At 45.1% G+C, this 22,798-nt stretch overlaps 1 protein-coding gene across 1 annotated transcript in view; it reads left to right on the top strand.

The window, feature by feature from the left end:
* ZFP64 (ZFP64 zinc finger protein) overlaps positions 1-22,798 on the top strand; it is a 67,251-nt gene that overhangs the window by 33,921 nt on the left and 10,532 nt on the right. Inside the window, 3 exon segments of the mRNA XM_032461389.1 lie at positions 15,287-15,421; positions 20,417-20,566; positions 20,813-20,875. Coding sequence (XP_032317280.1) covers positions 15,287-15,421; positions 20,417-20,566; positions 20,813-20,875 — 348 coding nt within the window.

The following is a 22,798-nucleotide window of genomic DNA, read 5'->3' as shown; positions in this document are numbered from 1 at the left end:
TTTTGGGGTGGTTTTTTTTTTTTTTTTTTTTTTTTTTTGGATTTTTCCATTGTCTCCTTAGGTAGTTTGCCAAGAGTTTACCTGTTCTGTCATTTATGTAAAAGTAAAGCGTTTTCTTTCATTTATTATTTCTCTACTCCTCCTCCATTTTATTAATTTCAGTACTCATTTTTTAACTTCATTAATTCTTTCCCCTGCTTTTCTTTCCATTTATTTGTCAGTCTAATTTCCTGTATTAAGTTCACTTATTTCCAGCCTTTAGTAATGAAAGCATTTAAAGTTGTATATTGTCTGGTATGACTTCATCTGTGTTAAAAGATCATTTTTTCAAAGTTAAACTCATGACTGTCACAAACTATCAAAGGAACGTGTGTTAGCAATTTTACGTAAGTCATCAGTTGCTAAGGGGATCAGTAGGATGTTACAACAGGATCGAAGTAGAATTCAGTGAATCAGGACTCACACAGGCAATCAAGAATGCTGAAGTGAATTTACAGACAGATGCAAAACTGGTCACTGTCTGCAGGACAGCCATCAATTGCATTCCACCCACAAAGTCTGTTTACATTCTTTTACGTTTTTTTGCATTATTATATGTTTCTATAACACACAAAGTTGTAAAATACCTCAGGTCTCTCACTGAAAGGCACTAACCTCTCCAGAACTAGATAACCCAGAGCTGGGATCTGACAGGACCTCCAGTCATCTTTTTTGCCTCTTTCAAGTTCTTTCAGAAATTTTCATGACATTCATATTTCTGTAGATTTTTATATGAAGTGTCCTTCTTTCATAAATTTCTAGGTACTTTGTTATTTCAGTTTTAGGGTTGGTTGGTTTGGTGAGTCAGGGGGATAACATCCAAGGGTCGTATAAAGGTTTGTGAAACTATATTTTAGGTTTTGATTTCTGATATTAATGAGTTTTGATCTGAAGATACGGCCTGTGAAACATGTGTTCTGTGTAATTTATTAGTTTCCTTTGTGGTCACGTACATGACCAGTTTTGCAGGTGTTTGGTGGTCTGTGAGTCAAGCACGTTGACGTTGTTACTCAGATTATCTAAACCCCTCTTAGTTTTTGTCTATTTGATAAACTTTGAAAGAAGTATTTTTAAACTTTTCACTATGGTTGTGTTTTTTTAATCAAGCTTTCTCTGTATTACTAGGGTGTTTTATTTTATTATATTTTGCTGTATGTTGTTTGATGCATATAAGTATGTGACTATTACATGTTCTTTGTCAATTTTACATTTTGTCCTTCAGTCTATGCCTGATCTTTTCATTGAATAGCTTTTGGCCTTAAGTTCCACTTTATTTCATAGCAATATTCGAAGTCTTCTAAGTCTTCTTTTATATTATTACATTTGCCTGGTTTATCTGTGCCCACTCTGTTGTTTAATATGTTTCTTTATCAGCTTCTCTTTATCTTCTGTAGGAAAATTCAAAACGTTTGCATTTATCAAGGGACATACACTTCGTATGACTCATTTCTTATTTAATAGTTACTATTTATAAAGCTTTGTGATTTTCTCCTTTTTCCTTTCTAACTTTCCGCTTGGCTCTTGAAAGTTCTTATGTATGTCTCTATTCTTTCTAAACTTTAGCAATTATCTTTAAATTAATTCCTCTAGCGCTATATCAAATATCAGTATTAACCAGGCCCCAGTCTTCCATTAAAGAGTCTCCTGCTCCTAAGAGGAGGCCGTTGGACTCTTTCTACAACCCCCTCTCTCCGCATGCTGAGTTTTGCTGAGGTAGCTTGCAAGTTTATTTCCAGGCTTTCATTAAGTGTCCTACAGTGTGTCTCTTACATTATGATTCCCAAATTGCCACCATCCATTTTGATTTAACCAAAAATTATAACATTCATTTTTCGCCATAGTTCCTTATGCTCTTTTTCCTCTATTTCATGTCTTCACTCTGATTTTATCCTTATTCCATTAATTTCTTACATATATTTCTCAGAAAGGGCACATAGATTGGTATTTCTTCTATCCTAGCAGACGAATGATACCTTTGGACAGAGGATTGTTTTCTCTTCAGTAATCTTTAAGTCCTGTTCTCGTGGAGATGGAAAATTTGATACGGATTTGATCCAGTTCTCAGATGCCCTAGCTCCAGTGACCAGCAACGTGGGAACAAAATGGCAGTGTTGCCAGGGGAAAAAAAAAAACACTGGGAGGGCTCACCTCAGCCAATCAGGTTGAAAGAACCGGTCTCTGAGGTTTCCAGAACAGAGGGAGGGGATTGAAAAATGGGAAACATTACTCATCTGGAACATTTTTTGTTCTTCATTTCATCCTACTACTCAGTAACAAAATTATGGTTATAAAAATTGGGGCTTACGTTTTTTTGTTCCCTGTAACCATAGGGCTCCAAGCTTTAAACATTTCTTTCACATCAAATTATCACCAGAAACAATTTTTTGTTGTTGTTATATTGTAAACAACATAAATATGTGATACATTTTGATAAATAATTAAAATAAGCAAAAATGTGCTGGTAATGTATATATCTTAATGAAGTAGGCCTAGTTTTTAATCAGCTTATATATCTGCGATGATTATGACTTAAAAAAAAGTGTTTTACATACTGCTAGAATGAGATACAGGTCAGTTTCAGTTAGAGTCCCAATTTTCTTTTATATTGATGTGATCTCTGAGAAGTCTCATTCGCATAAATAAGGATACGGAAATAGAAAGTGTATTGTTACAGCAATGCTTCTCAATTAGTGTGATTCCTTCTGAGTTAAATACCAGAAAATCATACAAGGATCAATCATAATTAATTGGGTCCATTTTGTTGAAAGCAAAGAACTGAACCATCTGGAGTTTCTTTCCCAGTCGTGGGGCACTTACTTTCTCAGCACGGGCACCCTGAGTCACCTTCTGGGTGTATTCTTAGATGACCAGTTTTAGGGAAAAGTACATGTTAAAGCTGAGGACCTGAGAGTTGATCTCCTTAATCACGCCCATACACGTCTTGAGAAACCTTTGTATATTCTCAAAACACAAGAACCCCAATGGAAGGCCCTCGCCCCAGAGCAGCGTTCAGCAAACTTCTGTAAAGGAGCAGGCGGGAGACACTGTCAGCCCTGTGGGCCACGTGGTCTTCGCTGCGCCTCTTCCGCTCTGCTGTTGTAGCGTGAAAGTAGCCAGAGACAATAGTGAAGGAGTGGGCGCAGCTGTGTTCCGATCAAACCGCATGGATGGACACTGACATCTGAACTTCATTTCAAGTGTCACAAACTATGATTTTTCTTTTGTCTAACCATTTAAACAAATGTGAAAACCATTTTTAGCTCATGGACCAAACGAAAACGGGTGCATTGGGCCAGAATTTGCCACTCCTTGCCCTGGACCCTGCACATGGTAGGCACGTAACTCATATGTATTAAATGAATGGCAAAGATGATTTTCAGTGATTAAAAAGCTAACATTTATTGACTCAGGGGCAATAAGGCACTACCTAATAATCTCATGGAATCCTCCCAACAGCCTGTGAGGGAGGCACTATTATGACCCACATTGTGCAGAAAAAGATATTTCCCAACTCAGCCTGGTGTAAGTATCACCTGGAAAACTTGTTTAAAATGCCTACAGCCACAGCACAGCTTTGGAAATTCCGATACAGTGCATCTGGGTGGGGGGCCTGAGAATCTGTATTTTAAATCCAACATCTCTGGTCTGGGACTTGTTCATCCTCAGGAAATGCATCTCTCCACACACAAAGTACATTTACCTTTTTTTTTAACACACAAAGATACATTTATTTGTATTTTTAGAACATGGTTTCTTAGGATAGTCAAGATTTTTTGCAAATTGTCAGTAAAATAGTGCTTTTGAGTATTAAACCAGTCTCCCTCTGTTGTTGTTTTTTTTTTTTTTCAAAATGCTAGCTATAAAATTTTAAAATAATTAGTTGGTCATTATGTTTTTAATGCTGATTTTGTGATTCTTAAGCAGCGATGATAGTCATTTAGCTTGGGCTGTATTTTTCCGGTATTATCTTTCCCTGAGAGTTACTTCATTGAGTCTTGAAGGTGGAATTGGGCGATACTTAGTTATTAGGAAAAGGGAGACTATAGGGCGAATGTTCTGAACACCATCAGCTGCTGCGGTTTTGTTAGTTGACTGGTCGATTCATTCCACGCACGAGTGTAGAACTTGTAACGGAGTCCACGGAGCCCTGAGGACATGGGATTCTGTGATCCAGCCACTGCCTTACTGTCTTGATGCCACTGTTTCTTGTCTTGTCATTTCCTCTACCAAAATTGTGGATCTTGAAGTCTGAGACTGATTCTAGCCTCTCCAACTCCCAGACAGAAGTGCTCAATAAATGGTCATTGAACTCATTCATCCATTCATTCATTCAGTGTTTCTTGAGCACCTGCTATGTGCTGGCTGCAGTTCTGGAAACTTGGGAGGCATCAAGAGCAAACCGAGAGTGACCCTTGTCCTTGTGGAGTCTGCCTTTATGGTGTGGGGAAACAGTACATGTAGAACGGGATCCACGTTACACAGTCCAGCGTCTCCGCAGGATGCGTGCTGGGGAGTGGGGGGTGGAGTTTGACATGGGGAGAGGGGTTGCAGTTGTACCTAGGGTGGTCGGGGAAGGCCTCCCTGAGGAGTTAGGATTGGAACAAAGACCAGAATGAGGGAAGGAGGGAGCCATGTGGCTATCAAGAAGGAGAGAGTTCCCAGCAGAGGGAGCAGCCAATGCAAAAACCCTAAAACGGAAACCTGCCTGGGGTGTTTGAGGTTGATGTGGCCAGAGGAAAGTGAGCAAGGGAAGGCGGGGCAGGTAGAAAGTGGGCTTGGGGGCAGTGTTGTTCTGTATGTTTTTTGAATTCCACCATAATTTATAATAATTACTAAAACAATAGCAACGGTTGCATTCATTCAGCAAATACTAATTGCCAAAGGGGCATATGACAGTGCTGACATGAGGCAGGCAGGGTCCTTGCCCTCTGGGAGCTCACACACTAATAAGGCAGGTGAGCAAATAAACATTTGTCACAGCACATAAATGCTCTAACAGGGGACACAGCAGGACAACGGGGAACCCACATAACCCAGATTTGGGTGGCCCAGGGGAGGCTGCTCCTGGAAAGTCAAAATGATCATTGAAATCAGAGAACAGAGAAGTGGGGGGTGAGCATTCTAAGGTGGACTAGAACATGTGAGGGTCTGAAGGAGAGAGGTTACTTATAATTGGAGCGTTTTTCTAGAAAGGAAAAGGTGCTCCTTGTGGAATATTAGCTCCTGGGAGGGTTGTTTACTTCTGGAGAAGCAGCATCACATGTATACGTGTACATAAGATGATCATATAGTTCATCATCCAGACTGGGACATCAAACTGGGACACCTTTGAGAGTGAGGTGGCACTAGGGATAATTACGCTGGGAGAGCAGGTGTAAGTCAGCGTCTAATACACCGTAACAGATGGGAGGCCCAGCCCAGAAGCTGTCAAGTAATGCCTAATGCTTTGCCCTAGTGGTAGAATACAGCAACACAACGCAGCAAGGCAAGGATCAGACTTTCATATCTATGGGTCAGTTTTTTCAAGAAAAATAATGTCACATGCCACAGAGCTGATCAGAGTTTGGGTTCTGACCTAATGGTTTAGATATAAATATATTATTACTGTAAGTGTATCAAGTTTATCAATCTGTTTATTCTTTGCTGTGTGATTGTATTCCTATTTTCAACGTCAGCTGCTGTGATAGATTAGATTTTTGTTTCCAACTCGGCACTCTCTCCCTGGTGCAGAATCATACTTATCCATTGGTGTCATGGTGGGTAGGGTGGCTTCCTGGCCCCATTGACTTTGGGCAAAGCCATGTGATTTGTGTTGGCCAATGGGGAGAGGGGTTTTAAATGTGCTGTACAATTTGCCTCATCCTCTTGCTCTCATACGACCTGTCATGAGAAGAACATGTCCTGTGTAGCTAAAGACTGAAGGGGAAATGAGCAGACACGTGGAGTTGACCTCAACCCAACCCAGCAGAGCCACAGTGACTTACAGGCCCATAAAGAAGACCATAAATATTTGTTATCGAAAGCCACTGAGATCTTGGGGTTGTTTGTTACACAGCAAAAACTAATGCAGGAGACTATTAGTGAAAAAACTCACTTTATGATCACCTACTGAATTGCCATATTCTGTGTTTAGCATTTATTTGAGTGAGTGAAATAATGTTTTCCCTACAATACCGCTTTAAAATCACTTTCAGTGCAAGCATGATGAAAAAAGCCCCATCTTGTCTTGCACTTACATCCCAAAGAGAGAAGCTCTTTGAGGATCTATTGTCACTGTCCAATACTGTGGACCCCAACTGGGCAGAACTGGGGGCCATATCAATGTAGAAGTCATGGCTTTAGACTCAGCCCTTGCGCTTAGCAGAGAAGCCAGCTCAGATGTTTCCAGTCTAACAGTGCAAACCTTAGCACACTTAAGCAGAAAGATGCCCCCCACCACCACCACCATGGGAACTCTCCTTCCTTCTGAGAGCTGGGTGGGTACCAGTGCTTTGGGGCTGGCCTTTGATTTCATCAGATAGGGAACTTTTTAAAGTAAAAACGTCCATCCCAGCAATTTTTCTTCATAAAACATTTCATACAGCAAAGTGGGGGGAAAGAAAAAGTTTGGTGAACACCCACATTCTTTCCACAAATATTCTATCATTAACATATTACTCTTTTTGCTTTATCATATATATCTGTCATTGCAGTATTTTTAATTGAAAAAGTAATACATGCAGAGAGTGAAAAAAAATTTCAAACATTCCCAGAGGTATACGATGAAGAATTACTCTTTCCACACCGGATTCCCAGCTCCCTTCCCCAAAGGCAATCACGTGCTTACATATGCTTGTATGTATAGTTTTAGTTTCTTCTTTTTCATTATTTCTTCTTAAAGGTCTTTGCTCAACATACTGTCTTGTACTTTGCCTTCCTTTTCTCACTCAGGGTTCATTCATGAACGTTTATTAAGTACCTACTATGCACCAGACATTTTTTCCGTACACCAGGCACCTTGAACGGGTGGAGCAAACTGCTCCACCCACTCAGGGCTGAAGATTCAGAAATCATCCCATATCAACTCATGTGAAGCTAGCTGATTCTTAAAGGGCCTTTTAAACCCGGGCTTAAGTGCCTCTGAGACTCAGGTGATAACAACAGAGGTATCTGCAGTACAAGATAATAAAAGTTCGCCCCCCAGGCTTGCAGGCGATCAGACATGGGAACCAAAGTCTATTCGCTCTGGGAGTTCTTGGTATTTTCTCTGCTGTAAGTGAGCTATTCCACGTTTGTTTGGTCGTTCGGCTTCTTTTCTCTGTTCTGCACCTCACCCTCTATTCCCTGCGATTTACACACCTCATGGCTGCTCCTTCCTTAGGGTTTTTGCTTCCTCCTGACTTTAGGTAAGGGGGGTTCCTCTCCGCCCTTTCTCTACAGCTTGACCAGGTATTTTTACCGCTGTCTTGGTTACATGTGACAGAAAACACATAAAACTACCAGAAGTAAGAAGACTTCCTGGTCAGACACTAGGTCATTTCCAAAATCTAAGAAAGAAACCCCAGGGTCAAGGCTGCTCCAGGGACCCTGAGACCTAAAGCAAGGAGATGCTCTTGTTTCATGATCACGCTCTTCACTGCTGGCCTTTGCTTGGCTTTATTCTTCCCCCTTGCAGGTGGTTTTTCTGAAAATGGGGGAAAGATACAGTCACAGGCAACTCCAGCTTAACATCATCCCAATTCAGCAAACGCAGAGGGCAGTCCTTCTGTCTCTTTGCTTTGGTGTGTAAATACCCTAGGAGTGGTCAGGGAGCTACAGTGGGTTACGTTGAGCCCACCCTGGCCAGAGCTGGACTTTGCACAAGCTATTCCCTCTGCCTGGAACCCTCTTTGCCTCACTTTTCTTTCTGCCTAAGACCTACTCTTCCTATACATCTGAGGTTATGAATCTGCCTCTTGCAGGAAGCTTTGTCTGACCACTGTGTGAATCTTCATCACACTGTATGGCAACTGCCTGTCTCTTTATTTTTCCTCTTGATTACTCTGTGACTTCCTTAAGGCTTCGTGTTGCATTCCTAGAGGTTAGCATAGCACCTCACAACCAGTTGGAACCCAACTAATGTCTGGTAAACAAACAAAATGGTTGTGGGACCAAGCCCTGTTGGAAAATGTCAGAGTCAGGGAGACTGTGTGCTGTAAGATATGAAAACACTAAAAGATCCTGAAATGACAGATGATCTGGGTGATTTCAATGTCACCAGAAAGAGATGAGAAACTCATTTTTCTCAAGAGCAGGTAAGACAGCTGAACAACCCAGGTGTGCCACACTGTGCCCCGGGTCTAGAAGCTTAGGATTCCTATTCTTGGATAACATTCCTTTACAGTTCAGGAACTTCCAAACCTGGCGGGGTGGGGGTGGACCAGCAGTGAACTGGAGGTTGTTTTCACTGTAAACAAAGGTCCTGATCCACCTTGTTGCTTATACAGTACCCTCCTCCTATATTTCATCTCATCATTTCAAATTCTAATCCGTGAAGGGGAGGGGCTGGAGTGGAGGAGCAGAAAGGAAAGAGGAGGAATAACTGAGGATTTGTATTGTGGTTATTTCCACTTTCAACTAAGACTGTGCCCTAGTGACTTGTTAGCTAGTTTTTTTTTTTTCTTTTCATTTTAATTTAAGAAGTTATAGATGCTGATGGGAATACAAATGAATATAAGGCGGGGAGGGTATAGCTCAGTGATCAAGCACGTGCTTTGCCTGCATGAGGTCCTGGGTTCAATCCCCAGTACCTCCATTAAATAAACAGATAAATAAATAAATCTGATTACCTCCTCCTCAAAACAAACAAAGAAATTAACATAGCCGCGTTGGAATATAGTTTGGCATTTCCTAGGAAAGTTGAACATAAGCGTATGCTATTCCTCCCACACTGCACTTCTCAAACTTACCATGTGTGGGAATCACCAGGGGGGAATCTTGGTAAATGCAGATTCTGGGCGCAGAGGAGCTCACACACACGAGTCAGGAAACCTGTGCAAAAATGTTTACAGCTACGTTGCTCTAATTACCAAATTGGAGACCAGCCATTGGCAGTGAAGGTGCAGATGAGGTGTGGTATCGTCACAGGGTGACAATGACCGAACTACAGCTGCCTGCAGCGACGGGTGGAATCTCACAGCCTTAAGAGGCAAGTGAAGGAAAATTAGCCATCCAGGTCAACAAGGGGCAACACTAAGCAACATGTTATTTAGGTGACAAAACTATTTTAAAGTAATTATTACACAAAATTAGAGACTGGAAGAAGGTGGTGGAATGAAGAAGCTGATGGATGGAAACAGGTGAAGGGTTTCTTTAGTACTAAGAATGTTCGTTGGTGGTGGTTACCCAGGTGTTTTATTCCTTAAATTGCACATTTATGTTTTATATATTCTGTTTTGATTTTTTTACATAATCTAAACCTTTATTTTTATTTGGAGGGGCTGTAATTAGGTTTATTTATTTATTTGTTTTAAATGGAGGGGCTAGGAACTGAACCAAGGACCTCGTGCACGCTAAGCACGCACTCTACCACTGAGCTCTACCTTCCCCGCTGTTTTATACGTTCTTGTATGTGTGCCAGATTGTATTTAAAATTTTTAAACTTAAAAGATTACAAAAAGGTATACGGCATGATGTCAGTCACTCAAACAACTGCGTCACAAATGCTGCTATCACGTCCCCAGGGATAACCTGTCGGGCATTTAGGTTGTATCCCGAATGTTTTTGCTACAACAATGGTGTTGCAACATATTTGGACCTGCCCCCTTGTGCACATGTGGAGAAGAAAGGATGGAAATCAGCCCTGGTGGGTCATTGGCAGGGCACATTGAAAGACTGATGGCCGAACTGCCCCCCAAAGTGGCTGCAAACATTCATACTCCCACTGGCAATGCGTTAGAAACCTAATCTCCCTGCACTCTTAAGAGCAGTCCGTGTTATCACCATTCCTACATTCTACTGATCTGGTAGGTGAAAGGAAAAAAGAGGAATTTATGGTTAATACTCATTCCTTTATAATTAGTGAGCCTGCAAATGCCTCTTATAGGTTTGTTGCCCAGAATCTGCATTTAACACGATCCCCAGGTCACTCTTCTGCACATTAAAGTTTGAGAAGCACTGAAAATAAAACCTGCATTTTAACAAGGTCCCCAGTGATGCCCGTGCACAGTTTGAGACGTGCAGTGAGGGAGGAATGGCTGGATCACAGCATATGCTCACCTTTACCAACGTGTGTGTGTGTTTAATCTTTTCTATTCAGTCAGGATATAAAACAGGACTTCAGTGTATTTTTAACTTGCATTTCTTTAATCATAAGTGAGCCTGGACATCTTTTTTCAAATTCTTAGCAGCCACATTCATCTTCTCTGGGAGCCAGCTAGTCACTGAATCTTCTTACTTTGCTTCAAACACACCAGAGCCGATCTCCCGAGAGCCTTTGCGGTTACTGTTTCCTGCCCCTGGAATGCTCCCTCCCTTCTTCCCAGGGCTGCCTGTTACATTCAGGTTTTAGCTCAAAGGTCACTTCCAGCCAGACTCAGGTACTGCCCCCAGTACCATTCTTCATCACACTGCTCCATTTCACCTTGATTGCCGCACCCATCGCTATCTGAAATGACCTGTGTGTTCGTTCATTCATTCATTCATTCATTCATTCCTTCTCTGACTGCCCTGCTGGATCTTGCTCTGCCTATTCCTCCAGCCCCAGCGCTTGGAACAGAGCGAGGCAATAGTCTGGGCTCAGATTATCATCAGATGAAAAAAAGAAGTGAATTATTGGCAGATGAAGAAATGAGTTTTGCTCCTGTCCAGCTTTACACCCCATTTGGGAATCATTTTTATCTGGATAAATATTTCTTCATTCATCCCTGTATCCACAGTGGAAAGTACTTAGTGATAATGACAGAAGTGAGGTGGCTTAGGAGAACACGACCCAGGCAGGGTGCTCACACACCCGCAGGAGGCCCAGGACAATCAGAGAGCCGATGAAATTGTTATCTATTTCTCTTAAGAAAGCAATTACTTGACCAATATTAAATGAGTAATACTTTATTATATTACTATATTAACTTATTATAATACTCGTTTAATATAGAGAGAGAAACGGATATTTCTGGCATGGGAAATCTGCAGCTCAGAAGGGTTGGGTAAGGTCAGCCCAGGCTTGTTTGCTTCCAATTTATTTCCACATAAAACAATATCTGTGCCGAGTTCATTGGAGCCACCAATTCTAGACGAGTGTTAGCTACGATTACAGGTAACTGCAACTCTTACCCTGTTATTATTAGTGACTGTTAACATTCACAGAGCATTGCCTCTGTGGTAGACATTGCTCCGTGTACTTACATATACGAATTCATTCATCCTCCCAACCACCCTGGCTGTCTTAGCATCGCCATTTTATTGATGAGAAAACTGGGGCACAGGGTAGCTTTCTCCAGGTCACATGGAAACAGAGCCCGGATTCTCACCCAGGCCAGCCCCAGTCCGTGTGCTTAGTAATTATGTCCTACTGCCTCTGGAATCTTTGTAATGCTTTGTAAGGAGATGTAGAGTGGCCAGGAGAATCTTCCGTGTAACTCAGAGGAATACTTTATCTCTTGGCAAAATACTTATGTTATCAAAATTACAAATACTCTCCATTTTCCTTTTACGAAATGACAAGGGTTGAGAAGTTACTAACTTTCTCTGTGAAGGAAAGGGCCAACCTAACAACCATTAAAAATAAGTCAGGATAAAGGGGGAGGGTGTAGCTCAAGTGGTAGAACACATGATTAGCATGCACGAGGTCCTGGGTTCAATCCCCAGTACTGCCTCTAGAAATAAAATAAACCTAATTACCTTCTCCCCCCAAAAAGATAATATAATAATAAATAAAATTAAAAAAATAAATCAGGATAAAGGTGATATGTATATAAAGAAGGTGAAAGTAACTAGTTTCCAAGAGAAACAGCCTATGGAGTACTTTGAAATGTGTGTCTAGTTGATTCCCTTGTTAGGTGATTTTGCTGAAAATAATGAAAAATTGTCACCTATAAAAATCTCTATCCACGTGTTTAAACTTAAAACAGAATTTCCTCATCTGTTTAAACATCTTCCAAATAAAGAGCTTCAGTGGGTTTGAAATCCACTTGTTAAAAATACAGTGATGCACCCTCTTCAGTTTAATTTGCCAAAGCCCCAGGTTGAGTAGCAGGGAAGATGAACATTTCCAAGCTGGATTTCAAAGACAATGAACAGTGTGTATAAATGGTGGGTGGGGCTAAAAAGGGAGACTCCTGACTGACTACACAGATACTGTGCTTTCATTTAGATCTACATACCCTGTGAGGGTTTCTTCCTTCAATTTTTCAGTTACGACCCTTAAAATCAAGCCATTAAAACCAAACATGGTAATAAACTTAATTTAGGACCATAACTTCGAATGGCTGTATTGTAAAATATTAACATAATGCCTTCAAAAAAGGAATCAAGTTTTAATCAGCTGCTGTCATTATATTTGTGGAAAACATTGATCATTTTCATTTTTTTTTTTAAATAATACATGCAGGGAAAATGCAAATCTAGAGCATGGTGAGATATCATTGTATTGTCAGTTTGACTGGCAAGAGTTAAGACAGCTGATAATACCCAGTGTGGGAAAGGTCGTGGCTCCGTGGCACCTCTGACCTTGCTGGGGGAAGTGAAAATTGGTGCCTCCACTGTAGCATTATTTCTCCTCTTCTTTTCTTTTTTATTATTTCTTACATAGTCACATATAATCCAACCAGTGTATACATTCATTTAAGAAGCTAACACTTGCTACAGAGATCATAGATCATAGCTGCACTATGCACATAGCAAAGACTGGGAAACCACCCAAGTGCCCATCAACAGGAGGGTAGATGAATACACTGGTATTTTCACACCATGGAATATTACACATCAGTCAAGATATGTGAACCGTGACAATCTGGATGATCTTAGCAATATGATAAATGGGGTTGGGGGAGTAATTCCTGGAAGATTACATACCTTTTCAATGAAGTTCTTTAAAAATTAAAATTGTTGAGGAGAAAGGGTATATAGCTCAGTGGTAGAATGCATGCTTAGCATGCATGAGGTCCTGGGTTCACTCTCCAGTACCTTCATTTGAAAAAAATAAAACTGCGTATTTTTTTAGGAATACATGCAAGTGCACAAAAAAAAAAAAACCCAACTTTGCTTATAAGAAGCAGCAAAGGAATGAAATATGAAGGGTTTAGGTTGATCACTATTAAATTGGGGAGAAATAAAGAAGGACATATGAGAAATGCAGGTTCTAGTTAAGGTCCTAGCTTGGGGCAGTGGGCTTCCTGGTACTATGTCGTAGCAAACCAAGGAACAAACAAGCAACCACATACAGGCGAGGGGTGGATCAGTGATGACAAAGAGGTCTTGCACCAAACATTGATTAATCCCATTGTGTACACCTAAGCTGAAGAAATTAGCTACAGAGGCGGCAAAAACAAACCCAGATACACACCTCAAGTAGTAAAAAGGGGTATCAGATGTCACCCAACCTCTTGGCTGGGTGCATTTCCTCTTTTAACTTCCCGAGAGGCAACTACTGTCCCCTGATGACCCAGTATCCTTCTGAGACATTCCAAAAGGACACAGGTAAACACAAGCACACATGTATGTGTTGAAATGGCTTTACGTATATGTGTAGCTACACCCCCCCCAAAGAAAACTATAAAAATTGCTTTAAAAAAAATTCGCCTCGAAAAATTTAACCTCGAGTAACTTCATTACACAAACATCACTACCATCAATTCACAACTTGAAAATCAACGGGCAGTTTGAGGATAATAGCTCTGTTTTTGAGAAATATAAAAATGCTCATCTCGCAGGCAGTCCCCTAGAGTTTGTCAACGGGAACCTCACAGAAGGCGAATTACAGGACACTGCGAAACCCCAAAGGGCCCGAGCAAGCCACAGCGAAAAACTCACCCGAGGCGCTGTCAGAAATACGGATTCCCAGGCCCCACCCCACGGGGTCAGAGCTGAACCTGAGTTTTTTTTAACCAAGGCCCCCACGTGATTCTCAGGTTCGGGCAAGCTTGGGGCACAGCCTCGCCTTAAGTAACTCCCCAACTTGAAGAAAGTAAACACCTGGGGCATGTAGGTGGCTTTCTTGCTCCCTGTTGGTTGTCGTTTACCTGGTGCAAGGAGGGGTCCCCCTCGGGTCTCATCAAGAGCCCAGCCAGTCTGAGCACGAACGCCAATTAGCTCAACCCCCGGAGGACCACGCCTCAGTCACCTGCTGGGCGGGGCCCTCGCCCCTGTTGGCCGCGAGGCTTCATCTGTGTGGTCTCAGACCCCGGGCGCCAGGATCCCGGAGCCGCGGCGCGGGTTGGGGTGGAGGTGGGGGTGGGGGGTGGGGAGCGCGAGGGAGACGCTGCTTAGCAGTACGGATTCCTGGGCCCCGCCGCCTGAAGCCAGAACTTTCGGAATCTGCATTTTTAACCAGCTCTTCCAGGACCAGTGGTTCACCCTGCAGTTGGAGACACTCAACTCTCATTTAAATTTTAAATTCGAATATGCAGCCACGAGTGGAGGTCGTGCTTCTCAACCTTGGCTGCACATCAGAATAACCTGGAGAGCTTTTAAAAATATATATATCCCAGTGCCGAAGTTTCAGTCCAGACCAATTAAATCAGTATCTAAAAGCGCAGCCCGCGCAGCAGCCGCCGCGACGGCACCACCTGGGAGCTCGTTAGAAATACAGACGCTCAGGCCCCACCCCAGACCCACTGAGGCAGAATCTGCATTTTAACGAGATCCCCAGTGATTCGTGCGCACATTAAAGTTGGAGGAGAGCAGTGCTTCTAAAATTTTAATGGGCAAACGAATCACCTGGGGATCTCGTTAAAATGCAGACACGGTTTCTCAAACTTTAATGTGCATGCGAATCACCTGGGGAGCTTGTTAAAATGCAGATTCTGATTCAGCGGGTCTAGGGTGGAGCCCGAGAGTCTGCATTTCTAACCAGCTCCCAGGTGGTGCGGGCTGCCCGGGTGCGGACCACGCTTCCCCTGGAGTCCTGAGGCCTTGGCTCTGGTCCAATCGGCCGTCAGGGCGCCTGATAAATCGCCCTGCTCCGCTGAAGAGCCGAATTGCCGGGACATGCGCGCTCTGGCCGAGGCGGGGTGGTTGGGGGGTGTAATTTCCGAACTCCGGGAATTGGTTGTGTGAGGCTGGCCACTCGTAGGGACGCGCCGGAGCCCGGATCCTCACGCCATGTCGCGGCGCAAGCAGGCCAATCCCCAGCACTGCAGCTCCAAGGAGCCGCAGCCTGAACGCCAGGAGTTCGCCGAGGCTGCCCCGGAGGTGGTGGGGGAGCCGGGTGAGTAGCGCTGCGGACGCCCGACCCAGGGCTGGAGGCAGTTTCTCGGACGTTCCCCAGACCCGCGCCGGTGCGAGGTCCCCGCCATCGGGCGTGGAAGGGTGGGTGCAGCTTCCAACTCGAGTTCTGGGGCTCAGACCTGGCTACTTCCCGCCTTTGTAAATTACACACCCCGCTCCTTGTAAATTCACCCTCCTCGGGTAAATTACGTCGCTCCCTGCGTGGGTTCCTGCTGCCACTCCCCCTAAAAGCTATTCAATGAAGGTTCATTTCCCGAACGCGTTGGAAGGATGCTCTGAGACCTTCCGAGGCTGTCTTCGGGGTGCGCCGGCAGCCGGGTCCCCGACCTCCTTGGCTCTGGGCTGGGTCTGTGCGCCTGGAAGGTGGGCGTTCTGAGACCCGGGCCCCCGGCGTCTTTCCGCGGGATGGAGAGGGAATATCTGGAAAATGTCTGAGTTTCTGCCAGGACCCCGGGGCCGGGTGCTGGAGAGACACAGCAATGAACAAGGAGGAAAAAATCCCGGTCCTTGGAGCTTATGGCCCAGTGGGGACGAGCTAGATGGCACACGAGATAAAGCGGTGGAGCGTGAAGTGTGCTAGGGGTGAGCGCTGGGGTAAACATAAAGTTGGGAAGGGAGTTAGATGGGGAGGGGGGGACTGTCCAGGGACCGCCTCGAAGGAAGGCACCTTCGAGTAAAAATCTGCAGGTTGTAAGGGAGCGAGCCCTGGAGATGGCGGAGGGGAGAGCGTTCCAGGCAGAGGGAACAGCAAGTGCGGAGGCCTAGGGCGTCAGCCAGGCTGAAGCCTGGAGCGGGACTGACTGAGGTCTGAGAAGTGATGGGGGCCCGAGATCCAATAAGGTCTTTGAAGTGAAGAGGAGCCAGGGTGGGGTCGGGGAGTGAGCAGGGCAGTGCCGCGATGGGATTTCGCGGGCTCTCCCCTGCTGCCCCAAGGCTGGGGCGAGGGGGGGGTCCCTAGACTGCTCTAAGCCCCCGGAGCACTATTTCTTACCCCGTGGGCCTCAGAGCTCCGCTTCTGAAGAGCCTTCAGGTAGGAAGCTTCGAGAATTCGCTGAATTCCTCGGTCTACCCTCAGGCTCCTCTCCCCCTCCTCATGCGTTGGAATCTCAGGGGTGGGGGCGGAGTCGGGGAATCTGCATTTCTCAGGCGCTTCCCCTTCTGATGATCTTGCACTCAGATAAGACTGTGTAGGTTTCTGCTTGACAGCCTCTCTGCTCTCCACCTGCCCTCCCGGCCAGGTTAGCTGCTGCCTTTTGCTTAGCAAGAGGGTGGGGGGAGGCATCTAGTCTCTTCCGCCAGAAAGATCCTACCTCCAGCAGCGCAGCCTGTCTGGTGGGCTTTGATAACCACACGCTCCCAAGGAGGCAGTGGAGGAGCGAAGCTTACTTAACGCAGCCACTCCCACACTGACGGTTTGTGTTTAAAACTAAAGCTTGGCTACCATAACCAAAATGCCATAACTGCCTTTGTGCTCAAGGCCTAGGACGGGGACAGGTAGGTGGAGCGGGAGGGTCTTCCTGGGGTGGGGGCAGGGCGCTTGCTGATCCCCTGTAAAAGAATTGGGGAGTTACTGAGGATGTTGAATCCTCCCTGAATAAACCCAGGCTGTTCAAAATGAGTGCCATGGGCTACTTTTTATTCCGGCAAACAACACTTGGAGGGCACCTCCTGGAGCCTTGCCCTTGTGTCTGGAAGGGCTGGGGAGGGTGTTTTGTATAGAGCAGCACTCGGGGTGCCGGCGCACCCCGACACCAGCCACCGCGGAGGAGAAGAAAGGCCTTCCAACTGATGTGCCCCCTCCAGTCGTGGTAGGTCTGTTAGAAGGCTGAGCGAGAGGCCCGCCTTTTTTTTTTTTTTTTTAAGGTTGGGCCACTCTTAACTCACTCTTAACTGGCTTTGCAACTTCTGTAGCTTTTGGAAGAAATTTAATGGAGCGGGTCAGTTGATAGACAGTCACCACCAGTGGGAAAATAAGAGGGGCAGGAAAACAAGCTTGTGGAGGAACCATCTCAAGGCAGTTTCTCAAAGGGTTAAAATGGCCACTGTGCTAAACTGTCCAATGTGGCCCACCCCTTCCTTCAGACCAGAAGGGCCTCTGCCCTAGCTGTACCTTTCTCAGGAGACTGTGCTTCCGAACTTCCTTGCTTTCCCGGATGCTTAAAGGTGAAGGAAGTCGCCTCTGGAGGCCCCTCATGCCTCTGTGGATTCTGCATGGGTGACCCTTTATAGCCTTGGGCACAGGTTTCTGATAGCTTTAACCCATCAGTCTCCCATCTTCAAATGTGCGTTGCACAATGTGTTTCGCTGTCCCTGAGAATCTGGTGGCTCATCTGTGTGCACGTTGGTGAATAAAACCATTAACATTTATACAGTCCTGACTACTGTATAAGGTCCTCTTACTTTATGTGTAAGGTCTGTAAGTAGAAGAATTTAATCTTCACCTAAACCTGTGAGATAGGGGCTGTAATCTCCATTTTACAAACGTGGAAACTGAGGAACAGGGAAGTTGAGTAACTTATCTGGGGTCACACAGCTAATAAAAAGATAGAATTGGAATTTGAAACTTACCAACTAGCTTCCTGGTCAGTTTCCTAAACCTTTGTGCTTTACAACCTTTCACTGAGATTCCAGCTATTCAGTCTTATGTGGTTTCTGTGGGATTGAAAACTCTCAAAAGTTTAATGACTTTCTTTTTAACAAGTGAATTGCTAAACAATGCAAGATTTTGTGTCTTCCTCTGAGGGACATAAGCTGGACTGTAGGTCTGGCAAGCGTGAGTTCGAATGAGCTGAAAGCTTCTAGCCCTGCAGCCTTGAGCAGCATTTCCTCTGAGCCGGTTTCCCTTCTCACAAGGCAGAAATTCTCAAAAATGTGGTCCCCAGACCAAAAGCATCGGCTGGGAACTTGTTAGAAATGAAAAACTGTCAGCTCCACTCCAGACCTACTGAATCAGGAGCTGCAGAGGTGGACCCCGAGCTGCCATACCTTAACAAGCCCTCCAGGTGATTCTGATGCTCGTGTGTTTGAGAAGCACTGGCTTGGGGTTGTGGTGTACTCCTCCCGTTTTAATGTGCATGGGAATCACCTGGGGATCTCGTTAAAGTGCACATTGGTTCTGGAGGTCTGGGACCTGAGGTTCTGCATTTCTAACTAACTCTCAGGTTATGCTGATGTCAGCGCTCTGGGGACCACCCTTTGCATAGCCAAGGCTTAGAGGGTGGTATGAGGATATCACTTGGGAGTGCTTTAGAAATGCAGGTTCCTGGGGTCTGCCCTTAACCACCCTCATCCCCAGTTGAGGCTTCTGAAAGTACATTTAACCAACAATTCAAGTGATTCTGATATAGCTGTCAGGGCTGTCCTATGCATCACTGGATGTTTAGCAACATCCCCGGCCTCTACCCTCTAGATGCCCCCATCATAAACATGTGTGCACATGATCATGATAATTAGGTGTCCTCAGGCATTGCAAGATGACCCCCAGTTGAGAGCCACAGGACTAGGTCACTTGTTCAGACCCTGTTAAGGGGCTTCAGGCATCACAGCTACTTGGATGAGAAAGCTGTGGTCCTTTAACTGAAGCCCTGTGATGGCATTTACTTGACAGAGGCCAGGCACTGTACCGAGAATTTACACTGTACATCTCTTAACTCTGAGGCAGTTAGTGATCCCTTTTTACAGACAAGTAAACTGAGGCTCAGAAAGGTTAAGTTGCCAGTAATTAACAGCTAGCATATAGCTAAGCAAACCCTGTGCCTAAGAGCCCTCACCAGTGTGTTGTACACCTTCTCATGGTAAGAAGGTTTATCTGGACAAACCTCTCAAGGAAAAGAGAATCCACCTCTATGTCTGGAGCCGAGAGTCCCTGACCTTGGCCTACAATTCATAAGCTGGTCAATATAGTTTTCTTTTAAGGCGTAAGGCATTGACAGCACCTCTCTTTACCCTGGCCTTAAATCTGTTTGGAGAGAAATCATTTTACAATCTTTTAGGAGTATTTTGTCTTTGTTATAGAAACTTTTAAAACTACATATTAGATTGAACCATGTGAGTTACCTGACCATTCTGGCCCCAAAAAAGGCAGTTTCACATGATTCATCCTTACTAACGGTAGAGAATGAGACAATGGACTTCACGTGCCAGGTGCTCAGCTTCAGCTAAGTACAGGTGGCCAGTCTTCTGTACAGCCATTCCGCTGGATTATTTTGAAGCCCATCAGACACATAGAACTTATAAATGCCCAGCCCTAAATGACGAGAATGCTGTTAAAAACTTTAATTTCATCTTCACGTCTTAAAAGCCCTTATCAAACTTTCAGTGAGTGTTCGTGTGTCCCACAGTCTTAAATGGCTTTTCCAATAGGTTTAAATCAGGATCCAAAAAACGTCTTCGTGTTGCAGACATGTCCTTTAGTCTGATTTTTCCCTCCATCTGTCAAGCTGAAACAATGGCATTTTGTTCTGCAGAGCAGTGGTTCTTGACATGTGGCCTCTGACCTGTCACTGAGTTGAGACAAAATGAGTTCAGAAATGGAGAATAAGCACTTAAAAATAGCTCGGCATCCAGCTCTCTGTCGTCTCTAAATAACGTTTGGGCTTTTATTGTCTTATTTCACTTTTCTCGTAATTAGTGTATATTTTATACAAATATTGGCCAGTGATGGATCGGAAATTATTGAAGGAACTAAGCCTTCCCTACGTTTTTTGAGAAGCGCTGTTGCCGAGTTTTGCTGCCTGGATCTTTGCCGTTTGTGTACCTGTCATGTTAGCATGTTCCTTTGTCCCCTGCACTTCCCTGGAAATTGGTATTTAGAAGAAGAAGACTTCAAGACCAGAGTGCACATGGCTTTTAATTTTAAATGGTTTTGGAGGGGGTGGGTAGGTAGGTGAAATGAGCCCAAACCTGCTGTATTATAAGACGTACCATGGTGCTTGTATTTGAGAAATGAAGTAACACTTTGTGTCTCAAATTTCAGCTGCAGAACTAGATAACGAGGTTCCAAAGCCACCTTGTCCCTCCACCGACAGCAGTGACACCCAGAAAGCCCCTGTAACTGCTCTTCCTTCAGAGTCAAAGGAACAAACGGCCACCCTTGGGGAGAGGACGTTCAACTGTTGCTATCCAGGTAAAGAAGAACCTCGAACGTGCTGAGCCCCATCTGGGCACCCGGCACAGCCGCGCGAGCTCAGTTCGCTGCATCCATTCGCTCACTGACTCCTGGCGTTGTCCCAGCCACAGTCACTGCACAGGAGCCCTCTCCGGGGTGCTGCGTTTCCTGGGCATCAGAGCTCAGTGTGTGACTCCAGAATTTCAGATTCACGGTAGCTTCCTTTTTGAGGTTATGTAAAGAGAACCTGTTTCTCTCTTCTAGGTTGCCATTTCAAAACTGTTCACGGCATGAAAGATTTAGACCGCCATCTACGAATCCACACGGGTAGGTACCCATTCATTTGTTCAAAACTGTAATGTTTAAAAAACCCAACACCCTCAGGAAATAGGTATGAGTGAAGTGCTGGACAGAGAGCGGTGAGCAGGACAGAAACGGTCTCTCTGCCTCGTGAAACTTAGTCTGGTCGGGTGGGCTGTGACCTAAAAAGTCACAGAGGCGAAAATGGTAACTGAGAGGCCAGGGGGAAAGTGCTGGGACTGTGGGAAGGGTATTTGGTCCAGGCGGGTCATGAGAGGCTGTTCGGAAGATGCTCTTAAAGTGTGGAAGATGGCTGAGTCACCTGACAAGGGGCAGGAAGGGTTCAAGGCAGAGGGAACAGCAGGGCAAAGGCTTGAAGGAGCAGAACGGGTGTGAGATGAAGTTGGGGAGGTTGGCAGAGGTGGGGGGGCTGCCACACACAGGCCTGGTGTAGTAATCTTAATACCATAAGACCAATAAGGCTGCTCCTTAAAGGTGCCTTTCTTCAGAGCAACCGGCTACTGAGAAGACAAAGAAATAAGATGTGCTGGAGCAAAGGGATGCATGATCTAGAACCAGGGTCTGCACACTGCGGCCCAGGGGCCAAATCCAGCCTATTACAAATATATGACAGTAATCCCATTATATATTAACAATTATTATGAAAAGTAAGTGTTTTCTGGCCCTACAGTGGCATTATGGAGTAATTGCTGGAGGCTGCATGGTGCACAGAGCCTAAGATTTACTGTCCGGCTTTTTTATAAAAACTTTGCCAACCTTTTGTCATTAGTGTGGACCTAGATGGGTTAGGGTACTGATCTCTTTGCTCTTACAGAAACCCAACTAAGTGACTTAAACACAATCCAGTGTCCTAAGTCCGATTTAAGAAGTGAAGAGTCCACAGCTGGTAGGGGAGCTGTCCCCTTCACATACGGCCTCATCCCCTGGTCCAGGGCAGCTGCGCTGCACTCCAGGTCTCCGCGGGTGGAAAACCAGCAGGAGGAGGGGCTCACGGCGTCCCTCCCTCGGGCCGTGCCCCAGAAGCAGCATCCCCTGTGACTGGGGGATTTGTGCAGAGCTTAGTTGTGGCCACATCAAGCATCGGGGGGGCTGGAAGGTGGTTTTTAAGAAGGGCAGCCTCATGCCCAGCTAAAACCCTGGGGCCTCATTAAGAGGACTGCTTCTGCACAGTTAGTTGTCTCTGCTGGAAATGGGCATTGTGCTCTGGAAATAGAGAACGAAGGGTCAGCTTTGGCTGGGACTATGAAATGCTTCTTAGCAAAGGGAATGTTGAAAGACAAGGCTGCCAGGATGACGTTGGAAAGAGCGTGCAGACTGCGGGAACCATTTGAACAAAGATGAGACCCCCACCAACGTGGCACTTTTAGGCAACTTCGAAGTGGGTGACTGCCCTGGTGATAACTGAGTGGTCTTTCTCAGTTGGGGCGGTGCTACTGCCATCTAGTGGGTGGGGCCCAAAGGTGCTGCCAACATCCCTCAATGCTCAGGACAGGTCCCACAAAGAACTGTCGGCCCCTGATGTCAGCAGTGCCGGGTGGACCTCGCGAGGCAGGGGCTGGATTAATAATGTTTTATTGAGGATAATACAGAGCATGATGGGGACACAGAAAGCATAAAGCAAGGCTCTGTCCTTGGTGGGGTTCACTGAGTCAGGAACGTGATGTAGGCAGACCCGTTGCCCCTCTGGCCAAGGAACACTTAGGCTACTTCTCTGGTTCCAGGTTCCAAGGCAACTGCTCTCTCTAGTTCTTTGAATCTCTTGAATGGTAGAAAGTAGGAGTGGGTCCTGGGAGCCTCACAGCATCTCCCCCTCTGGGCATGACCCAGAAGTAGGATCCCTTGTGACAAGAAGGAATAATGAGTAAAAGTGACTAATGGTTGCATAAAACCAAAGGACTTCCGTCCCGTGATGTCCAAGTTAAGTACGTG

This window comes from Camelus ferus, chromosome 19, assembly GCF_009834535.1.
Source record: "Camelus ferus isolate YT-003-E chromosome 19, BCGSAC_Cfer_1.0, whole genome shotgun sequence".
NCBI classification, from domain to species: Eukaryota; Metazoa; Chordata; class Mammalia; order Artiodactyla; family Camelidae; genus Camelus; species Camelus ferus.
This window is presented reverse-complemented; position numbering and strand designations above follow the sequence as displayed.